Below are 20,553 nucleotides of genomic sequence, written 5' to 3' on the forward strand. Positions count from 1 at the left end.
AAATTTTACAGATACATTCAGTGGTGTATGTAAGTGGAAGCAGTATGGTCCACCCCTGGTGCAGGCAATGAAAAGGTGAGTTATTTGTAAAGAAATTTAAAACAATATTAAAAACAGACTCAATCTGCTGCTGCTTATCCTCATGCATCGGCGATTCTGAACAATACTATTGATGAAATCCTCCTCCCCACAAAGACAGCTACTTCCAATCCCCACCCTTCCATCTTGGTACACAACTGAGCACACTGTTAAGAGACATTTTATTTCTGCAGTAAAAACGGTATCATGAATGGGATGATTAAAGTTCATCTGAGTGGTTTATCTAAGAGAGAGCAAGACAGGGATACAGTTGGGGACCAGCAGATGCTTCCAAAGCTATGCCTTATGTTCTCTGTTTTAAAACCAAGTGATTGGTGTATGGCTACTTATCACATTTTTAATACTAAGTATTTGTTATGGTTATATCTTCTTCTCTGTGTTATGAAATATTCCACGCTCGAGAGAAAATTGAAAATGCCACATCAGGGGGAGGGCCAGGATTGGAGAAGTCTCACTCTGGATGCACTGGAAACTGCAAACTCAAGAAAGAACGAAAGGACCATGGTTGACCAGAAAAGGATGAGGAGCCATGTGGGAGGGGGGAATTTAATTGAGGGGGAAGCCATGAGTACCGGTGAGGCTTCCAGGAAGCAAGTGGGCAGAGAGAAGATGGTGGGGTCATGGCCGGGGACCTAGGAGAGCCTCGGGAGAAAGAAGAGCTCTTTCCTCTGAGGCTGAACAGAAAGAGCAGTGAGAGGAAAGCAGGTCCTAAAAGCTGGGGTGGGCTGGGCAGCAGGACAAAACTGGCAGAGATCTGCCTTGGATTTACCAGGGGGCCGGGGAGGACCTTGTCTACCGTGTTCTGTGCAGAAGAGGCGGGGCCAGATGGCCTCCTTCAGGAGGATGTGACTCCCAGGAAGGGAAATGAGGGTGGGGCGTCCAGACAACTCTCAAGGAGTTTGGCTGATGGATGAGGAGCGGCAGCTGGGAAGAGACTCGGAGTCAAGGAGGGATTTCATTCAATTTTTAAAATGTTTTTTTAAAAATTCCCAGTCTGGTTTAACCCCACTCGGGCAGAGAGTGTCTTTGGGCAACTGGCAGCTGTAAGCACGGCAGGTGTCCGCTGGAGTCAAAGCAGGGGGTTCAGTGGCATTTCGAGGAGGGGCCGGCTGACTGCCCTGGTAGGGAGAAGTGTGTCATTACTGACTGTTCAGAATTGCTGCTAGCCGGAGATGGTGAAAGGTAAGAGAAAGCAAACCACATTTAGTCATTTATATTCTGTTTTAAAAATTTTTCTACAGACTGTGCACCCCTTCTTGCCTGCATGGACAGACTGCTCCTGGCACTCAGCCCTTGGTACCTGCCACCAATGGGAGTGATCAGGTTTGAGTCTCCAGACCCCAGGTGTGCACTCTGGCTCCTTCACATTCTAGCCAACTGGTCTAGGCAGGTTCCCTCTTAAAGGCCCTGGGCTCAGAGTATTGAGGCCCTCCCTCAGGGTACTTTTGAGGATGGAATGAGAGAACAGGAAAGCACCAAGTGCCCAACACACAGTAGGTGCTTATTAAGTGTCCTTTTGTCATCAGGGAACAGAGAAGATAGTGACTGGTATTGCTCCAGCCCCCAGCAGAGGAGCAAGGCCCAGGGCAAGCCGTGGTGGGTCCTCGAGGGGCTGCGTGGAGGCCAGTATCCTGGATCTACCACTTGCAAGTTGGCTGGGTGTGTAGCTAATCCCTCCCACCCCCCAGTGGCTGTCTGTCTGCAAAGGCCTCCCCATAGCCCCAGATGCCAGGCCTGCATTTTGCCCTGCCCTCCTGGTGGGTCCCTGAGGACCCGTGGCCTCCTGGGCCGCAGGGGGCAGTTGTCATGGGGACGCAGGGCCTGCTGCAGCTGCCTCCTTAGCAACGGGACTCCCAGGCCAGTTACCATGGCAACAGCATCTACTAGGCAATCACTCATGGGGATGGGGACGGATTCCCTGCCCTTTTCTGAGGACTTTCCCCTCTGGAGCGCCAGGAACATGGCAATCCTCCGCCGCCACCACGCGGCCCCGGGGAATTTGCTTTCCAGACTCAGATTGCTGCCTCTCTCCTACGCCACAAGGTACAACTCTGAGTTTGGTGAGGGGTGGAGGAAGCAGCCCTGAGGGTCTTCTCAGAGGGTCTGGAGTCAGCCGCCCCCTCTGGCGCCCACAGTTGAGAATGCCATGTCACACCTCCTTACAGTGAGGCCTCTCTGGTTCCCCAACTCCCGCAAGAGCCCAGCAGCTGTGTTGCCTCCTTGGCTACTCTAACATGCAACCTTCTGCCCTAGTCATGACACCCTCCTCCCAGCCTGGTAACCTTTTGTGACCCATCTGGTCAGGCTGAGATGGCATCTCCCTCTTCAGGATGTCACTGGAGTTCACGTGCACCCTATCCTTCTCCAGGGAGCACCAAGGAGTCCCAGGGACTCTGCAGCCCCCACAGCTGGGGTGGGAAGGCCCTCAGTCAGGGTCTCGCACCTAGGCTAGCCAAGGACACACACTTTCTCTCTCAACCTGCTCCTTAGGGACTCTCACCAGCCCACCAACAGAGCACACTTCTGTCCGTAGCCAGACCTCACACTCCCTCACAGCTCTGCTCCCCGCGCCCTGCTCTTATGGTCAGTCTTGGGCACACAAGCACCCCTTGCTCTAGGGACAATGTCCCACTGCCCTCCACGGCCAGGCTCCTGAGGCTTCAGAATCCATGCTGCACGCCCCCCCCCCATCCCTTGCCCCTAGAAGAAGGCAGCATCTGCTGGAATTTTTTTATTTAAATAAAATATACAACTCGGTGCATTTACCGTTTTCTGTTTTAAAAGTGGAAGATTTGAAAATTGCTTGTGAGAGATGGGGGATGGAAGGGTCCACTGACCAGACCTGGTTTTCCCAGTCTCTGAAGTGGCTGAGCTGAGTCATAAACTTTCATAAACTGCATGTGTCTGTATCTCTGGGTGTGTGGAGGGTGGTGAGACCAAGTCCTGGTGGCAGGGAGGGCCCTCACTACTCCTGGCCCTGCACCTCCACCCTACCCCTCCCCCCTCCCCACCCCTGCCACCTCCAGGTCTGGACTGAGTTTGGATCCAGTCCTGCCCTCCTTGTGGGGCATAGGTAGGTGCTGAGCTTCTGAGCAGCACTCACAGAAGGTGCTGCTATGTGCAGCTCTGGAAACTCAAGGGGGCTTCTTCTGCCCACTAGAGACCAGGACCAGGTGGCTCTCCCGAAGACCCCAGGATCCTTCCCCCTTTTATTTCCTGGATTATTGCCTCACACCCCGTGACCCATCTATAGAGAAATTTTGTCTGCATCGCAGGACAAAGCCTGATCTTGCCAACATTCTGGCTTAAGAATGTGGAGGAGTGTTCTGGATGGACACCACCAGCCCCTCTCATTATTCAGGCCTTGGCAGCCGAACCTCTTCGCCCCTTTAGGCAGTGGATGTACCACCAACCATGGCTCTGAGCTGTTTTCATAATGGCCTCCACTTTGGACCTGCTTCTGGCTCCTGGTTGCCTTCAGAATCCAAGGCAGTTCCCTTAACCTGTCACATAAGGCTTCCTTCTGACCACAGCTTCTGGATCTCTTCCCAAAGCCCCTCACTCCACAACTCCACATCCACCTCAGTCATTTCCCCACTGTGTACCCCATCTGACCCCCTGCTCCCTCCTTCCCTCCCTCCAACTTTCCCACACCTGGAGGCCTGGCTCAAGCCCACCACTGGCCACACACCTTCCTTAGACCCTTAGAGAGTTCCAGCTACCTCCTGTGTCCTGGGATTGTAAGTCCTGGAGCCAGCAGCCAAAGCTCCTTGGGATCTCACCATAGCTCACTGGGGCAAGGTGCTGGGCACATGAGGGGGCAGGAGAGACACGATTTACTGAGCACCTGCTGTGCTGTGTGCCAGGTGCTGGGCTGGGCATGTCACATGTGCTACAGTTCTCATCTGGTCCTCAGAGGCCCTTGTGGGGTGGCACCATGCGTATTCCCATTTTACAGACTGCTAACAGAAAGCTCGGGTAATTTGTTCCAAGTCACACAGCTAAGAAGTGGCAAGTCTAGGATTGAAAATGTGCTCCAAAATGTGGTTTCTTCCCTCTATACTCTGCAAGGGTGTCAAATTCAGCTCCTCTCAACACAAGTTTCTAATGAAACGAACATCAGCTTTAGCCTAAGGTAGGCCTAGATTACAATCTCAGATCAGTCCCAGCTCTGCCACTTGTAATTATCTGATTCTGGAACGATGACTAATACTCGGTTTCTTCGTCTGTGAAATGGGAAGAATCAAAGTAGCTACACCTCCTTCAATTTGTAAAATTGAAGAAGTTAATGTGTGTAAAGTGCTAAACCAGTGCTTGGCACAGAGCAGACTCAATAAATAGAAGCTTCCCTCCCCTCCCATTCTACAGATGGGAAAACTGAGGGCCGGCAGAGGTGATGGGATGTGCTTGAGGCCCTACAGGGTAGGAGAGGCACGGCCTGGAGTCTTCTGCTTCCATGAGGGGAGGTCGGGCTGGGGCTGGATTTGAGACCAGAGATGGGGAGAGAGGAGGCCTGCCAAGAGGCCCTGGGGTCTTCTTCCCTGAGGACTGGAGAAGATACTTTCCCCAGGCCCTGTGGTGCCCAGCCTGCGGGCCAAGGCAGGTTACTGGATGGAAGGTGACCTGGGTGTCCTGGCAACATGGGGTTAAACTAGATTGCACACACATGTGCACATGTGTGAGTGGCTACCTACACGGCTCTGCAGAGCGCTACATAGCTATACATATACACTTACATACATATACATATGCATCTTGCTAAATTCGCAGTAGAAAAAAATGCAAGACTCTCAGGACCCTGGCCCATTTGTCCCCAGGACTCAGGCAGCTGAGGCTCCCTAGGAACAAACTCATGGGCAGCCCTTCCTGGAGGAACGGAGATGACTCCCAGCAGAGTGGGGCTCCAGGTTCACAGCTAAGGGCCTAGTGGTGGCTACTGCCCTAAAATGAATACAATGACCGGTCAGTGCTAGGAACCCCAAACATGGGTCATCCCCACCCCTGCCAAGCCCCAGAGACCCCCACCTGCCTTCCTCTGGCTTTTGCACTTGGGCCCTGCCCGCTCCCCTCCCCCCTCCCTCCCTCTAGTGCTGAGTATTAAAATAGTCTATAAAAGCAAGTGACCAAAAATCTATAGCTCTAAGAATACCTGGTTATTTTCTGCTGTCTTTTGTTTTTCTGGTGTGGATTTTTTAATGATAATTATTATTGTTATTGGTATATCTCCTAATCACAGTTAAACCTGAAGGAAGAAAAAGGGAGAAAAAGAAAAAAAAAAAAAAAGAGGCGAGGAGGAGGGAGGGGACGCAGCTCATAGATTGGACGGCAGTTTGGAGCGCACCGGCTCAGACCTGGCCCCAGGTTCCCTCTGGGGAGCAGCAGTCAGAGGGGGCCCCCCAGAAGAGGTGGCTCTTGCCCCAAATAAAGAAAGAGGGGGTGGCAAAGAACCTGAGGATGTCTTCCGAGGCAGAGTGACATGCTGGCCAGGGACGGCACCATAGGGCCTCCCGGGGAGACCGAGGCCCCCGCTGCCCCCGCTGCCGCCCCCGCCTCTGGGAAAGAGCGGGAAGGCTGCCACCGACTCCCCAGAGGAGTGCGGGGAGGCTCTGCGGAGAGTCTGCGCCCCGTCCTGGGGGAGGGCCGGCTGAGAGGCTGAGATGAGCTTGAGGTCCTGGGTCAGGCGGCCGGGCGTGAGGGGCGGTGTGCCCCGGCGCTGGGGGACCTGGGGCGGCGGCGGGCTGGAGGCAGGGGGCAGGAGCAGGGAACCGTGGGAGCCGGAGGCCCGGGGCGGGGCACTTGGGAAAGTTCTCGGAGGGCCCGGGCCGTGGCCAGGAGGGCTGGGCCCTCCTCGGGGGGTGAAGGCGACAGGAGAAGCGCCCCCGGAGGCCCCTGTCACCAAGGACAGCCGCTCAGGCTGCCGCGGGGGTGTCTCTGGCGTACCCGGCGCGCCGGCGGCCAGCCCGGGGGACAGCTCCCCGGGAGGCTGGCCCAGCTGCCCGGGGCTGGACGACGGGGACCTGGCCGAGGGCGGGGGCGGCAGGAAGGGCTCCGCGAGTCCCAGGCCTCCCCGGGCCCCCGGCGGCGGCGGCGGCGGCTGGCTGGCCTGCGGGGAGCGGGCGCCTGGCTGCAGCGGCGTGAGCAGGGGCGAGTCGGACGAGGACAGGGAGCCCCCCAGCGCCTTGTGGAAGTGGCCGAACCCGGCGGCGGCCGCGGCGGCGGAAGGCGTGGGCGCCGGGGAGCAGCCGCCGAGCCCTGGCGGCGGGGAGGAGCCGGACGACGGGAGGAGCGGGCTCAGGCCGGCCGGCGCGGAGAATCCAGCCAGTTGTTGGATGTGAAAGGAGGAGGAGGACGGCGTGTCCACCTGGGACGGGCTGCTGGCGGGCGAGGCGGAGCCCAGCGCCGACGGGATCAGAGACTGCAGCCGCTTCAGGTGCCGGGGCGTCTGCCCGGCCCCGAGGCCGCCGAGCCCGGGCCCCGGGGGAGGCCGGAAGATGGCGGCCGGCAGGCGCGGGTGGTGGGTGAGCGCGATGGCCACGGAGGTGGTGGCGGCGGCCGCCTGCAGCGGCGCCTGGATCAGCGGCGTCCAGATGACCGGCGTCGGGGCGGGCGTGGCGGACGCCGCGGCCTGCACGCGGTGCGCGCAGTGCGCCATCTCCCTGTCGTGCTGCACGATCTGCTGGATGATCTCGTTCTCCTGGTAGTTGAAGACGCCGGAGTTGAGATCGTGCTGGACTTTGTGGAGGAGGATGGAGTTTTTCTTGCCTGGACCACAGAACAAGATCAGGCGCTGAGGCTGGGCGCGAGCAGGCAGAAGCCCGTGCCCCGCCTCCACCCCGCCGCCACCTCCCTCCTGGCAGGCAGCTCACCGATGCGGTCCAGGCGGTCCAGCGCCACCGTCTCGAAGGCCCGCCGCATCATGGGGTACTCCTCCAGCACCTCATTGAAGTTGTCCACGCTCAGCGAGTAGAGGCGGCAGTAGGTGTCAGCCCTCACGCTGGCTGTGCGCCGGCCCCGCGTCAGCAGGCAGATTTCTGCCAGGATATCAAGAGTCAGGGGGCTCCCAGCAGATTCCACAGAACCCCACCCCCACCCCGTCCCACCCTGACCTGGGGCCCTGCTGTCTAGGACAGAAGCTTGACAGGCTCACAAGGCCCCATCCCCAGGCTGTGACCCCTCCAGATGCCAGCCTGCAACCAAATGGGTACCAGACTCACTTTCCCATCTCTGGAACCACACCGGTATGAGGTAAGGGCAACCCACTCCAGTTTTCTTGCCTGGGAAATCCCATCATGGACAGAGGAGCCTTTTGGGCTACAGTCCATGGGGTCGAAAAGAGTTGGATAGCATGCGCCAGGCTCACAGACACCCACTCCCAGGCAGTGGCGCGAGGGTCTGTGATGTCATCCTTGGTGACTCCCCAACCCATCCCCCGGTGCCCCCAGGACCCCTTAGCAGCCTCACCTCCAAAATAAGAGCCATCCGCCAGCTTGGTCTCCTTGTTGCCCTTGGTGAGCACGCTGACTACCCCGTGCTGAATGAAGTACATCTTCTTGCCAATGGTGCCTTCGCGGATGATGTAGTCCCCAGGCTGGAAGACCTCGAAGCGCAGCTTGGTCAGCATGGAGGTCACAAAGTTGGGATCCGCGTTGGCAAACAGCGGCATGGAGGCCACCAGCTTTCTGCAGTTAAAGTTGATGATCTCCTGCTCCCAAGATCGGGTGAATTGAGAAAGGGAGGCGGAGGTGAGGGGAACCGCCCAGAAGGAAGGCCTGGCTCCCCTCCCGAGCCACCAAGCTCACCTCCCGCAGTGGCTCGCTCAGCTCGCCCAGGATGCTCTCCTCGTCAAACATCTTGCCCTGGTAGCGGTGCTCGTAGTAGTCGTGGATGCGCTGCCGGGTGTCAGGCGGGAGCTTGTGGAAGGACATGTACTGCTCCACCTGCTTGTACTGAGTGCCAGGAGAGAGACAGTGTCACCTCCGAGCCAGCCGGTCTGACCGCCCCAGCTGGCACCACGCTGTCTCGGCTGCTGGTGACCAGAGCCAGCATGGCTCCTGTGGGCCTTTTTGGCTGACCTTTGAGAGTGAGGGCCTCAGCGTGGGTGTGGCCCTCTCAGCCACTTGGGGTGGAGGAGGGGCACTAGAGTATCCAGTCTTCACCATGTTCAATACAATGATTCCTCTAAAGCTCGGCCTCTTCTGTGTCACACTGGGGACCAGCACGGCCTCGCTCACAGACTCTAGAAGGAGCTGTTTCCCAGCAGTTGTAACAAACTGGCAGAGGCAGTGCAATGGGCTGCATTAGAGGTTTGGAGGGATTGGAGTCTGAAGGCAGGATGCCTGACGCATCACATGGGGCATGTATCCAACCATGGCCTCCGGTGAGGCTGAGTCTGGTTAAAGAGCAACTCCAGCTCAGGGAGGGGCTGGGTAGAGAAGGGATGTTAAGTAAAGGTTTGGGGACAAGAGATTTGTGAACCTAAGTGCCCAGGACTTAACCAACTAAGAAATGCTCCTACCCCCCCACCCCTAGGGGTGATGGGTGGGTGCCGCTCCAGTCATCCCTGGATTGTGGGTGGAGAGTGGGGATTCTCAGGTGCGTAACTGGGACAGGAAGCACAATTAGGCAAGAAACAGATATTCCCACAGGGAGACGTAAGGGAAGTCCCTGTACCCCAGGAACCATCAGAAATAGGATATACTAGCGTTCCAAAGAGGTGGGGACACAGTGCTGCTACAGAGCGATGATGTCAAGAAGGAGGTGACGTTCCCTAAGGTTCTTCCAGGTGCCGTGACCCAGGTGGGGGCCAGCTGGGATGAAGGAGCCAGCGGGGACGAAGGAGAAGGAGATGATGACAGGGCAGCCGCTACCAGGCACCAAAGATGGCTCCCAGTTTCTGGCCTGGGTGTCTGCACTACTGTATCCACTAAGAAGACAGGCAAGAGGGGAGGTTGGAGTGGAGAAGGCTGGAGACTGTTCTCATTTTGGACATGATGAGGGTGAGGTCCAAGGAGGCATCAGGTAGTGTGGGGCTTAAGAAGAAGGTGGGGGCTGATTACACCATTTGGGTCCCACTGCAGTGAGATGGACACAGAGCATGGGATGGGGGTGAGCCCCTAAGAAAATGGGAGAGAGACAAGTAGAGATTTGGGCCCACGCCACCAGGGGCCCAACATGGGATGACTGAGAAGATGAGCCAGCCAAGGAGAGTGGGGAAAAGAGCGGAGAGCACGCGGTTGTGCAAACAAGTACGAAGCCCAGCAGGGAGTCATAACTGTCAGAGGCCAAGCAAGACAAGGACCCCACAGGACCCGCTGGCTTTAGCAACACGGAGGGCAGAGGTGACCTCAGACTCAGTGGGCTGAGAGAAGGGCAGATTCAGCAGCCACAAACAATGCAAGTTGGTTGGATGGTGCGTTGGTTGGTTTTAGCAATTTGTCCGTGAGAAAGAGGCAGAGAGCAGAAAAGATAGCAGCCGAAGCCCAATGATGGTAGATGGACAGACATTTTTAAGAAGGGAGAGATGGAGCAAGTGTCAGTGCTGATGGGAGGGCCCTGGAGAGGAGGAGGCCTGAGGGGACTGCGGACACGGGGTAGGGGGCCAGGAAGGAAAGGGCCCTCAGTCAAGAGACATAGACCCCCAGTTACAGCAGGAGGAAAGGGGGAACAGATAAAAGACATTAGAGGTGTTTCAAGGCTGGGAGCTGAGTGTCACCTAAGAGGAGTCCCCCCTCTGTTGCCTACCCAGGGAGCCCCCTCTGGCTGGACCTGTGGAAGCGCCGTGGCTGTCAGCCTGTGCTCCCTGTGGGAAGGAGCGATGGGCAGGTTCTCCTAAGAGAGCCCAGGGTGGACCGTGACGTTCCGCCCTACCTTCTCCTGGTACTGACGCCGGGAGGAGTCCAGGGACTGGATGAGGGCGGTGGCATGGCCGATGAACATGGCGTAGCAGGTGGCACCCACAATCATGCTGAGCATGGTGAGCCAGACGTCCGACATGCCCACCGGGGCCTGCCGGCCATACCCGATGCACAGCATATGGCTCATGGCCTTGAAGAGGGCGTAGGAGTACTGCTTTCCCCAGGAGTTGTTCTGTGGACAGATGCACAGGTGGGCAGATGGGGAAAGGGGTAGGCCAAGGAGAGGCAGGCCCTCCTCTCCAGCACCTCCCCCCAGCCTAACTCCCGGTGGCTGAGGCCCAGGCTCCCAACCTTGCTGTCAGCTGAAAGCCTTGGTTGAGAGGCGGGGAGGCTCACACTGGCAGCCGGAGGTGACCAAGTGAATCCCTCACTTAGGCCATTCTCTGGCAAGGCAGGGAGGGCAGGGTTCAGACTGGAAGTCCAGCAAAGGGATGGGCTCAGCCTAGCCCCTGGCTGACATCTCAGCCCCTGGGGCAGCCTGGAGTCTCCCCAGTAGCCAGGGCTCCAGGCTGGGCCACCCCGCTGTCCTGCACTTGCTGAAGGAGCTCCATCCCCCCCAACCAAGCTACTGCCAAGAGAAGCCCATTTCCCCACTGACCTCAATTATAAAACCAGATATGCTTCCCCTGGGGGGACAAGCTCAGGCAGACTGAGCCAAAAACGCTGTCCTCATTTTGGGTGAGCAAAGTTAAAGAGCTGCCGAGCTAAGGTGTCTCCTGTGTGAACCCAGCCTGCATCCAGCCAGGGCCGCCTGTTACCCTCCCCCACCCCAAAGGTCTGAAACCCACACAATGCTGGGGGCGAGAGGATAGAGAAAGGGAGTGAGGCTCCTGGCTATTTTTGTCTGCAAAGCCAGTCAGTGTCTCAAGGAAGGCTCAGTGTGGGAACACTGGGCTTGGAAGGGCCACCTTCTAAATTTAGTGCATGTGTGGGCCTGTCACCCACACACAGAGCAGAGTAAACTGCCCCAAATGAGGGGGCTACCGGGTGGTGACACCCCACCTCCCCAATGCTCTCTGCCCACAGGCGGGTGCATTAGCATTGATGTGGAAATCAACCCTCATGCATGACCCCCAGACTCTTGCCCAGAGCCCTAAGCACTTCTGAGGTCACCAAGATTGTTTCCAGCACCTGGAGGAAGGCACAGGAGCTGCCAAGTTCAAGGTCACTTGGACCATCCTGGACAGAGCTGAGCTAGTCTTGGGGTTCTCAGTTCAGACAAGGGTGGGAGGTCTGCAGGGCTGATCTTCATGGGTGGAGGGGCCCTGGGCTCCCGGCCTGGGGGACAGGGTTGGGGGGGCAGCCCCCACTTGCCTCCAACCAGAGCTTCTGGCCTTCCTGCTGAGCCTCTGGGGACTGGGAAATTCGATCCATATGGCCAATTCATTTACACTTAGCTCATCAAAAGACTGTTTTGTAAAGGCCTGTTTGATGCTGAAAGATGCCTCAGGGTCTCTTTCACCTCTTTCAAAGCCGGTTTTCCCACCCCTGGGGTTCCTAGAGACCACCCAAACTAACTGGGATTGAGAGGAGGAGGCAAGGGTTCCCAGAGCCAGAGAAAGGCTCACAGGTCCAGGGGATCCTCCACCCTGCCTGGAGCTCACCCTGTCCCTGAGAGGCTGTGGGACCCTGCCCCATGGCTCCTCTCACCCACCCACAGGGTTGGAGGGGGAAGAGGAGATCAGGCTCCATCTAACCTGCCTTCTCTGCCCAGGACCCCACTCGTGACCAGAGTGTGTGTCTGTGGGTCAGGGAATGGAGGGGGGTGGGAAAGGGCAAGGGCGCAGAAAGACAGCCAGCCCTGGGCTGCTGCTGGAGCAGAAAGTGGCAGCCACGTGGGATCTGGGAGTCTGTGTGGGCTGCCCATAGTGCCCCTCCCTGGTTTCTCTTTCCTAGGCTTTTAAAGGTTGTTCTGCCCCTGGGAGCAGGCGTGTAAGAGGGCAGAAGCCACCAGCCCAGTGGCTCCTGGTATAATTACACCTGGTATAATCTGAGGGAGATCTGCTCTTAGTCTCCCTGGCACAGTCGGGGCAATGGGGAAGCTCGGTGGAGGCTGTAAGGCGGCAGAGGCAGCAGCAGAGAGGCGGGGGGAGCTGCCCTAACCAGCACTCGGTGGAAGGTCCTACATGCTGGGACTCGAGAGCTCCACCTGGGGGACTGCTCTGGCCAGGGGCCCCGTCCTCAGTCCCTCTCCCCCCACAGCGGGGCCAGGCGCTCACCACCATGTTGTTGATGGACACCCAGCAGTCGTCGGGGAAGTCCTGCAGCATGGGCACCAGGAACTGCAGACAGCCATCCCAGTGGCAGAGCAGGAGCATCATGCCAATGAGGTTGACGATGCGTACCACGGCACTCGCCAGGTCGTAGGTCATATGAAAGATCTGCGGGCAGAGGGGAGAGAGTGGCCCGGTGGGCGGGGAAGGGGGCTGGCCCGGTGGGCGGGGAAGGGGGCTGGCCCGGTGGGCGGGGAAGGGGGCTGGCCCGCTCCTGGACCCGGCAGATCCCACAGCTGCTTGCAGCCCCCCACTGCTCTGCACACATGGGGCGGCACGCCCAGCTTGGTGCATGCCCTGGCTGTGGCGAGGAGAGAAAGCATCAGGCCAGGCGCTGGGAGAAGCAGCCTGCAGGCAGTGGGGCCCCAGAGGGATGCCATCTGGGATCCCCGTGAAGGTGGAGCACCTCCCATGGGGCGTCCAGCCGCCCAGGCCAGACACATGAAGGGAGGGCCTGTGGGGTCCATGAGGCCCAAAGTGGGCAGAAAAGCTGCTTCCTCAGCTCGTATGGGCTGTGAGGACAACACGCAGAAGAGCCAGCCCGCCAGAGGCTTCTCAGGGGACCACCGTGTGTGGTCAGGCCAGGCAAATGGTGTTTCCCTAAATCCGTCACTAGTTTCTCAGTAGACCCCAGGGAAAGCGGGCTCTGCCTAAGGCAGCCGTGGAACTGAGGGGGAGCAGTATTGACACACGGGCTTCAAGTTCCCACAGTCCTCGATCCCAGACCCCACTCCTGCCCACTTCCTAGCTGTGTGACCTTGAGGAAGTTCCTGAACTTCTCTGATCCTTTTTGCCTCATCTGGAAAATGCAATATAACTTCTTACTTTGAGTGGGTTGTCAAAAAGATTAAATTATACATATAAAGTGCTTAGTATTAGGTATGGAAGTATTCAATAAATTGCAAATGATTATTAATTGATAAGTTGTTAATAATTAATCCTTCTGATGAGTTAATATGTATGAGAAGTAATGCTCTCCTGTACAGTTTAATAAAATACAGCAGCCTCAACCCCAGCCACCTCAGCCCCCAGAGGGGCCCCAGGCCATCACCGGGTGGATGGCCACCCATCCATCTCTATTCCTGTGGCTCCAAAGTGTGGCTGGGCAGGCCCAAGGAGCACATTCCAGCACCCCTGCCCCATTCCCTCCTCCCAGGGCTGCCTCTTGGCCCAGTTTCAGCAGGGGTCAACCTGGTGACAGGATGGTGAGGGCACAGAGGTAGAAGGAAGTCTAGGGGGAAGCTCCTGGAAGTTCTGTCCTTGATTCTGGCCTAGAAGACTTTGGGGGTGCCCCCACCCAGAGATCTGGTCCCTCCATATGACTCCCAGGTAGACAGCCTTCCTGAAGAGGGGCTTTGGGCAAAAACTGTAGACTTGTCAAACGCCACAGAGAGCTAGTTCAAGTTCATTTCAGATGGGGGAATCTGAGACCTCAAGAAACAGACTCTAGATATTTCAACCCCTGGCTAGTGGTCTTTTAGTAACAGCCCCGTAGCTGATGGTAGGATATTCTGATACTTGAGACCTTAGTTTTGTTTTCTTTTTTTAAAAAAATTATTATTATTTTCGGCTGAGGCGGGTCTTCGTTGCTGTGTGGGCTTTCTTCTCAAGTTGTGATGAGCGGGGGCTACTCTGCAGTTGTGGTACTCGGGCTTCTTGTTGCAGTGGCTTCTCTTGCTGCGGAGCACCGGCCCCAGGTGCATGGGCTTCAGGTGTCGCAGGACACAGACTCAGCAGTTGTGGCTCCCAGGCTCCAGAGCACAGGCTCATAGAGTTGTGGTGCATGGGTTTAGTTGCGCCACAGTATGTGGTATCTTTCCAGACCAGGGGTCGAACCTATATCTACTGCATTGGCAGGTGGATTCTTTACCACTGAGCTACCAGGGAAGCCTCTTAGTTTCCCCTTCTGAAATGCGGGCTTAGCGTGGGTCTTGGTCTGGAAAAACTGAAGATGAATATATCTTGTCCATCACCCCCTGGGTCGTGCCCACCTGTGGCCCCCTTAGTAGCGTGACTCTGGATGTACCAGCTGAAAAGACGAAACGGACCCTGGACAGTTTCATGAATGACGGCAGCTCTAGCTCGTCCCATCGCCCCTTACACCCCTGGGACAGAGGGACCGTAACACTGTACCTGCCGGGAGGCACCCAGTCCCTCACTCATCATCTCTTTCAAACTCACAGCAACACTTTGCTGAAGATGTTAACCCATTTACACCCAGTTTCAGAGAAGTAAAGGGACTTGCCCTTAGTCGCGGTGGCAACAGAAGAGGCAGATTGGAACCCAGGGCTACCTGCAAATTTCCTTAGACTGGTCCAGGGCAGAAAGGGTGGTTTTCAGTAACTCCGTTTTGTAAATAAAGTGAAAGTGTTAGTCGCTCAGTTGTGTATGACTCTTTGTAACCCCATGGACTGTAGCCCCCCAGACGCCTCTGTCCATGGGATTTCCCCGGCAAGAATATTGAAGTGGGTTGCCATTCCATTCTCCAGCAGATCTTTCTGATTCAGGGGATTGAACTCAGGTCTCCTGCATTGCAAGCAGATTCTTAACCATCTGAGCCACCAGGCAAGCCCTACAATTCAAACCCAAAGTGACCAAGTGATGTGGCTAGATCCACACTGCAAGCTGGACCTCAGGTGTCCCATCTTAGAAGCCTGGCACACAGTGTAATACTGTAGACAGAGTTGTGTGCCCAGAAGCCTAGCCCCACTGGGGCCCATATTCCAGCCCCAGGGCTGTCACATGCCGTTGCCTGGCTAAGCTGACACATCTCTGTGTAAGCAGAAGTGGGCACTAGAGACCAGGCAGGGCAGGTAGCTCCTGAGGACCAGCGCCCCAGCTGCAGCTCCAAGGGAATATTCCACTTATGTCTCTTCAGTACCTGCTTAGGTAAACTCAGTAGCTCCATGACCTTGGACTCACTAACCTTTCACAGTCTTGGTTGACAGGGGTGACACCAGCTCTCCTACTCTGGGGGGATGGGGAGGGTGAGTGACATGGAACCACCTAGTCTCAGAGATGGCTAGCATCTGTTCTCACCTCCCACCACCCCTCAACTTCCCCTCAACTACAATAAAGCTATACATCTGCCCCCACTTCTCAAGGTTGTTCAAGAAATTAAACTGGCTAAGAAAGTGCTCTGGGTCATACAGAAATACATAGGAGGTGGAGTGGGGACGGAATCATTATTATTAATTTCCTTCATTTCCAACTCTTATGAACTGAATGTTTGTCTCTCTAAAATCCATACATTGAAGCCGTAAACCTCAGTGTGATGGTATTAGGAAGTGGAGCCTTTGGGAGATTATTCGGTCATAAGGGTGGGGTCCCCATGAATGGAATTAGTGCCTTTTTAAGAAGAGACATATGAGACAATATATGGCCACCTGAGGACACAGAAAGAGAATAGTTATCTGCAAACCAGGAAGTGGGCCCTTACCACAACTTTACTATGACAGTATTCTAATATCCTTCCAGCCTCCAGAACTGTGAAAAATAAATATTTGTTGTCTAAGCCCATCAGCCTGTGGTATCTTGTTCTAATAGCCTGAACCATATACCGCACTGAAGAAAGCTTTGGACCAATTTTAAAAAATATCCCAGACTCTACAGCCTATGATAATGGCTTCTTCCTATGTCTTACTTTGGGTCTTAAAGACTAGATCAAGGTTGATGCATTTTAATGCAACGTGTCTTTCCTTTTTCTATCATCCTTGCTTTTCTTTTCTTTGTACCTAATTTTCTTCCAAGACCAGGTCCCTGTCTAGTCTTGCCTTTATCATGATCTCAGCAACGAGTATGCAGAACAAGGGGCAGGGTCTCAGGAACTGAGAAATGCTTAAGTGACAAAGGTGAGGAAGACAGTGATGGGGATGATCGGGGTCAGAGGTGCCATGAGTGTACACAGTGGCATTGAAAAAGGCCCCACTCTGGGCTTCTCTGGTGGCTCAGACAGGAAAGAATCTGCCTGCAATGCAGGAGACCCAGGTTTGATCCCTGGGTTGCGAAGATCCCCTGGAGAAGGAATGGCTACCCACTCCAGTATTCTTGCCTGGAGAATTCCATGGGGTTGCAAAGAGTCAGACACGACTGAGCAGCTGAGCATGCACACCCTGAGCAGACACAGCCCACAAGGAACTTGCCTTTGCAGGAAGGAAAGAGGTTCTTTTTCCTTCACGTGGCACAGACTCACGTATCCTCATAAGAGAGTGTGGTGGTGGTGGTGGCAGCAGTGTGCCTCATATTGGCTGAAGGGTGCAGGTGCTAGGAGGTCCAGTAGGAGTGGGTAGTGAGAGTTTTGGTGGTGTGAGGGGTACCGTGGATGGCTCTCACACACTAAGCTAGGGGTACCAACATGCAAAGTCTGAGCTTTCTGCAAAGCTTCCATTTCCATTTTCACTTCCATTCAGTCTAGGAAGAGACCCCAGATAGTGGACACTCACCCCTCCTCCAACACTCCACAGCACCCAGGTGTGGTTCCTGAGAGCAAGGCTGAACATTGCTGGGAGAGGTTGCTAAACACTCGTGTGTCCCCACTGTGAGCTGGGGCCACAGGCCACCTGCAAGTCAGCTGCACTGTGCAAATATTTGTCTTGCTCTTTATACCTCATTAAAACCCCCTTTTATGATGTTAGTTCTGACTCCAGGGGTTGAGTGTCTTCATTTTGAGGGCCCCACAAGGCTTGCTAGGCAGGTGGCCTGGGCAGTTCCCTCTCTAAGCCTAGCATGGCACTCACAGGATGCTCCTACTCCTACTCCCTTCTGCTTTTTCTGGACCACAGGGCAGCATGTGGTTCAGACAGGCAGGGCAACACGTCTCCCACCACCTCCCACAGTGGGCAAGTGCCTTCTCTGCTCTGAGCCTGTTTCCTCATGCCAGCTCCCAGGGCTGTCTTGGGGATCAGCTGGCACACAGGAGGTACTCAGCACATGGTAGTTCCTTTCCTTCTATCTTTTCCCCAGCCCTCAAAACAAAGAGCTGATTTCCTCAGTCCTGGGGAGAGACCAGAAACTGGAGTTTATGCCCAGGCCTCTTCTTGATTGAGTTCCCTCCCGAGACTCATTTCCTCCTAGGGAAGAGGAAAAACCTTCTCCCTGTGTCTCCGGAACAAGTGACCACATTAAGGACAGCAGTCCAGGGCCGGACTGTGTGTGTTTCCTGGGTACCAACTGGAGGTGAATGAGCTGAGCATCATACTAGGTCCCTTCCTGGAGCCCTTAGAGAGGACCCACTCCCACCCCCCAGGACCATGCCTCTGGGTCATCCTGAACTCCTGATTCTGAGAGAGGTAGAAAAATTGAGGCCCAAAAGGAGAAGAAACTCATCAGGGTTTACACAGCCGCCCCGGCCTGACTTTCTGCCTCCAGCCCCTCCCACCACTCCAAGATGCTGCCGAGGGAAAGAAGAGGCTTCTGGGATGGGTCACTGGGGTGCTGGGCCCTGCAGGGGAACATCTGAAGGGGGGTAACCATGGTTTCTAACAATAGCCTCTGTGCCTATAACAAGCTCACACCTCAGAGGGAGGGAAAAGGCTTGGCTAGGAGAGGTTTGGGAGGAGGATGCTGACCTAGATCACCCAGGATGGAGCCAGAGGCTGGCATCCTCTGAGACAATCCTGCCAAGACCCTCCACCTGCCCTGACTCCTAAGAGCGGCTACACTAACATTCAGGAACTCTGGACTGGGAGGTTGGCCTGGGCTGGGCTGGGCTGGAGAAAGGATCTGAAAGCTGAAGGTCGAGAACCCAGCCTCTCAACAGCTGTTCCCTCCCCACAGGAGGCCAACTCCCCAGCCCCCACCCAGGGCCATGACCGTATCCTCAGGACGACCAGCTAACACGATCCTCGCCAAGGGAGGTTGGAGGGGGACTGAGGCCCAGCCTCCAAGAACATCAGAGCACATGTGACAGTTGGGGAAACTGAAGTCCAAAGAACGGAAGAGATTCATGTGAGTTCCAGTCCGAGGAGACAGAGCAGAGTCTTCCCTATGAAATGCCTCCTTCCTCAGTTCACCCTGGGACTGGAGGCCTCAGAGGGTCTCCCTGCTGGTTCCTCCCAGCCAAAGTGAAACTGGGAGAAGCTCCGGGACTTGGGTAGGCTACTGAGAATCTGGAATCAGGGCTCCTGGGGCCAGCTGGGAAACCCCAATCCAATCCCAGGGGTTCAGCGGGAGCCCTTGACTAGACAGTGTGCCCGGCAGCCACCAACTCAAAGTAATTTCCTTTCCAGCTGGTTGGCAAGATAAGGGTGTGTGTGTGGACGGGGCGGGGTGGGGGGGGGGGCGAGGGGGGCAGGGAGTCTTCCATCTGGCCTCCCAGGATCTCCCTTCCTGCCCATGAGAGAGGGTAATGTTGTCCAGTTCCAGCCCCGACTTGGGGCCTTTGTCCAGGGTCAGAGCCTGCCTGGCCAGTTTTGGGTAGCCCAGAGGGTAAACAGGCCAGAGGGGTGGTGGGGACAGTGAAAGGTGTGCTCAGGAACCATCCACAGGGCCCACCCTGCCCAGCCACTGGCAACTCAGCCAGCTCTCCCCAGAATACATGGTCCCCAGGGCCCAGGCATAGGTGAGGAGCAAGGTTCACCCCCAGGGGTCTGGGGCCTGGAGACATAAACTGGTATCAGAGAAGGGAAAGACCGACGCCTCTGCTTTATTTTCCCCCATATTCCACAACATGTGAAATCTTAGTTCCCTGACCAGGGATCGAACCACCCCCCCTGCATCTCTGCACTGGGAGTGTAGAATTTTAACTACTGGACCGCCAGGGAAGTCCTGACTCCTCTGCTTTTAAACCACAGACTAGTGGTAATTTCAAGACACACAGAACTTCTGGGGTTTCTTGGGGACTGAGGGGCTCTGAATTTCCACCTGGGACAGAAACCAAGAGACAAGCCCATCAGGGCATTCCAGGAGGTTCACCTCCATCTCCCTCTGCAGCCACTCAGAGCTGCCCTGGCCACCACTACCCTGACCCCCACAGGCACTGTCCCCTCTTAGCCCTGAATTCAGACCCACGTGCTAACCCCTCTCTGCACCATGTCCCCCACGTTCCTCAAACCCAAACTGTCCCAAAGAACTCACCCCACGCTTCTCCCCTCCGCTGCCTGCTTCCCCAGTCTGAGCCGGGAGTCTCTCCCAACAGAGGGAGTGGTAACAGACCCAGTCAGCCTCCTTCCAGGCTACCTGAGAACTTGGGAAGGGCAGGAAACCAGAGTCGGGAGACCTGGGTCAAAATCCTGCCGTTGGGGCAGCTGACCCTTCACCCTCAGTTTCCTCTGACAAATGTGGATAATGAATCCCGCCCTGTTGACCTTGTCAGCCAGGTGTGAGGAACCAATGAAACCATGGACAGAAAGTATTTGAGAGGAGTAAACACCCTGTAGAAGCAGGGGGGTTACAAGAAAATTGAGTGGGGAGGGGCGTCTGTTAAACAGTTCTCTGCACCTGTGCTTCACACCAAGGGTTTTGCAAACATGATCTCTTTTAATCCTCGCAACAATCCACTGAGGAAGGTATGCCTTACTCCCACTTTGTAGATAAGAGACTGAGGCTCTTAAGATTGCCTCTCAGTCAGTCAGCCAGGATTTTAACTCAGGTCTCACACGTGTCATCCTAACCCCAAAGCCCAAACGGGTTTCACCATGCTCTGCAGGGATGTGGACCACACTGCTGGGAGCCAAAAGCGCTAACTGGACCTGATCCGGCTCTGCTAGAGGTCTGCTGTGTGACCTTGGACAAGCCATCACTCCTTCTATCAGCAGAAATCATGCAAACTTTTCAGCCCAAAGAGAATTCCTGTCATGATGGGATTCTGCCAGGCTGGTGTAGGCACTTCTGCAGCACAGGTGTTCATGACACCTCTGACCTCAATCTGCCAGTGCCCTGACTATCAGCCATGGGCGCTGCTGCCCACGGCCCAGGCTGCTGCAGGGAGCAGGCAGGGGGTGGGGCTTGCTGTCCTGCGCATGGCACTTCCATCCAATCACACAGAGGTTCCAAAGACCAGGAGGCTAGCAGTGAGCCATGGCAAGACATGGTCCTTTGCAGAAGCTTCCCCAGGAGGGGGCCCACGCTAGACCCTGAGCCTGCTACCTCCAGGCTGGCCTGCCTGCTGCTGCCAGCCTATAGTCCTTTCTTGCTCCCACAGATGGCTGCATTTGGCCCACAGATGAGTTAGGTTTGTTCAGAATGGTTTTGGCCACTTAGTTCTTTTACAATTTTTGTTGAGTTTCTACAGCCACTGCTCTGCCCAGGGCCCCCAGCATCCCTTTACG

The 20,553-nt window shown here is 55.9% G+C and overlaps 1 protein-coding gene across 1 annotated transcript in view; it reads right to left on the reverse strand.

The window, feature by feature from the left end:
• Positions 1 to 5,410: 5,410 nt before the first annotated feature.
• HCN4 (hyperpolarization activated cyclic nucleotide gated potassium channel 4) overlaps positions 5,411 to 20,553 on the reverse strand; it is a 41,864-nt gene continuing 26,721 nt past the window's right edge. Inside the window, exons 3-8 of the mRNA XM_055436076.2 lie at positions 12,233 to 12,394; positions 9,967 to 10,185; positions 7,899 to 8,045; positions 7,561 to 7,801; positions 6,966 to 7,130; positions 5,411 to 6,861 (exon numbers count right to left, since the gene is read on the reverse strand). Of these exons, the coding sequence (XP_055292051.2) occupies positions 5,411 to 6,861; positions 6,966 to 7,130; positions 7,561 to 7,801; positions 7,899 to 8,045; positions 9,967 to 10,185; positions 12,233 to 12,394 (2,385 nt within the window). The remainder of the gene's footprint in view (positions 6,862 to 6,965; positions 7,131 to 7,560; positions 7,802 to 7,898; positions 8,046 to 9,966; positions 10,186 to 12,232; positions 12,395 to 20,553) is intronic.

This window comes from Moschus berezovskii, chromosome 9, assembly GCF_049115385.1.
Source record: "Moschus berezovskii isolate FMDL1 chromosome 9, NW_MosBer_1.0, whole genome shotgun sequence".
Taxonomy (NCBI): domain Eukaryota; kingdom Metazoa; phylum Chordata; class Mammalia; order Artiodactyla; family Moschidae; genus Moschus; species Moschus berezovskii.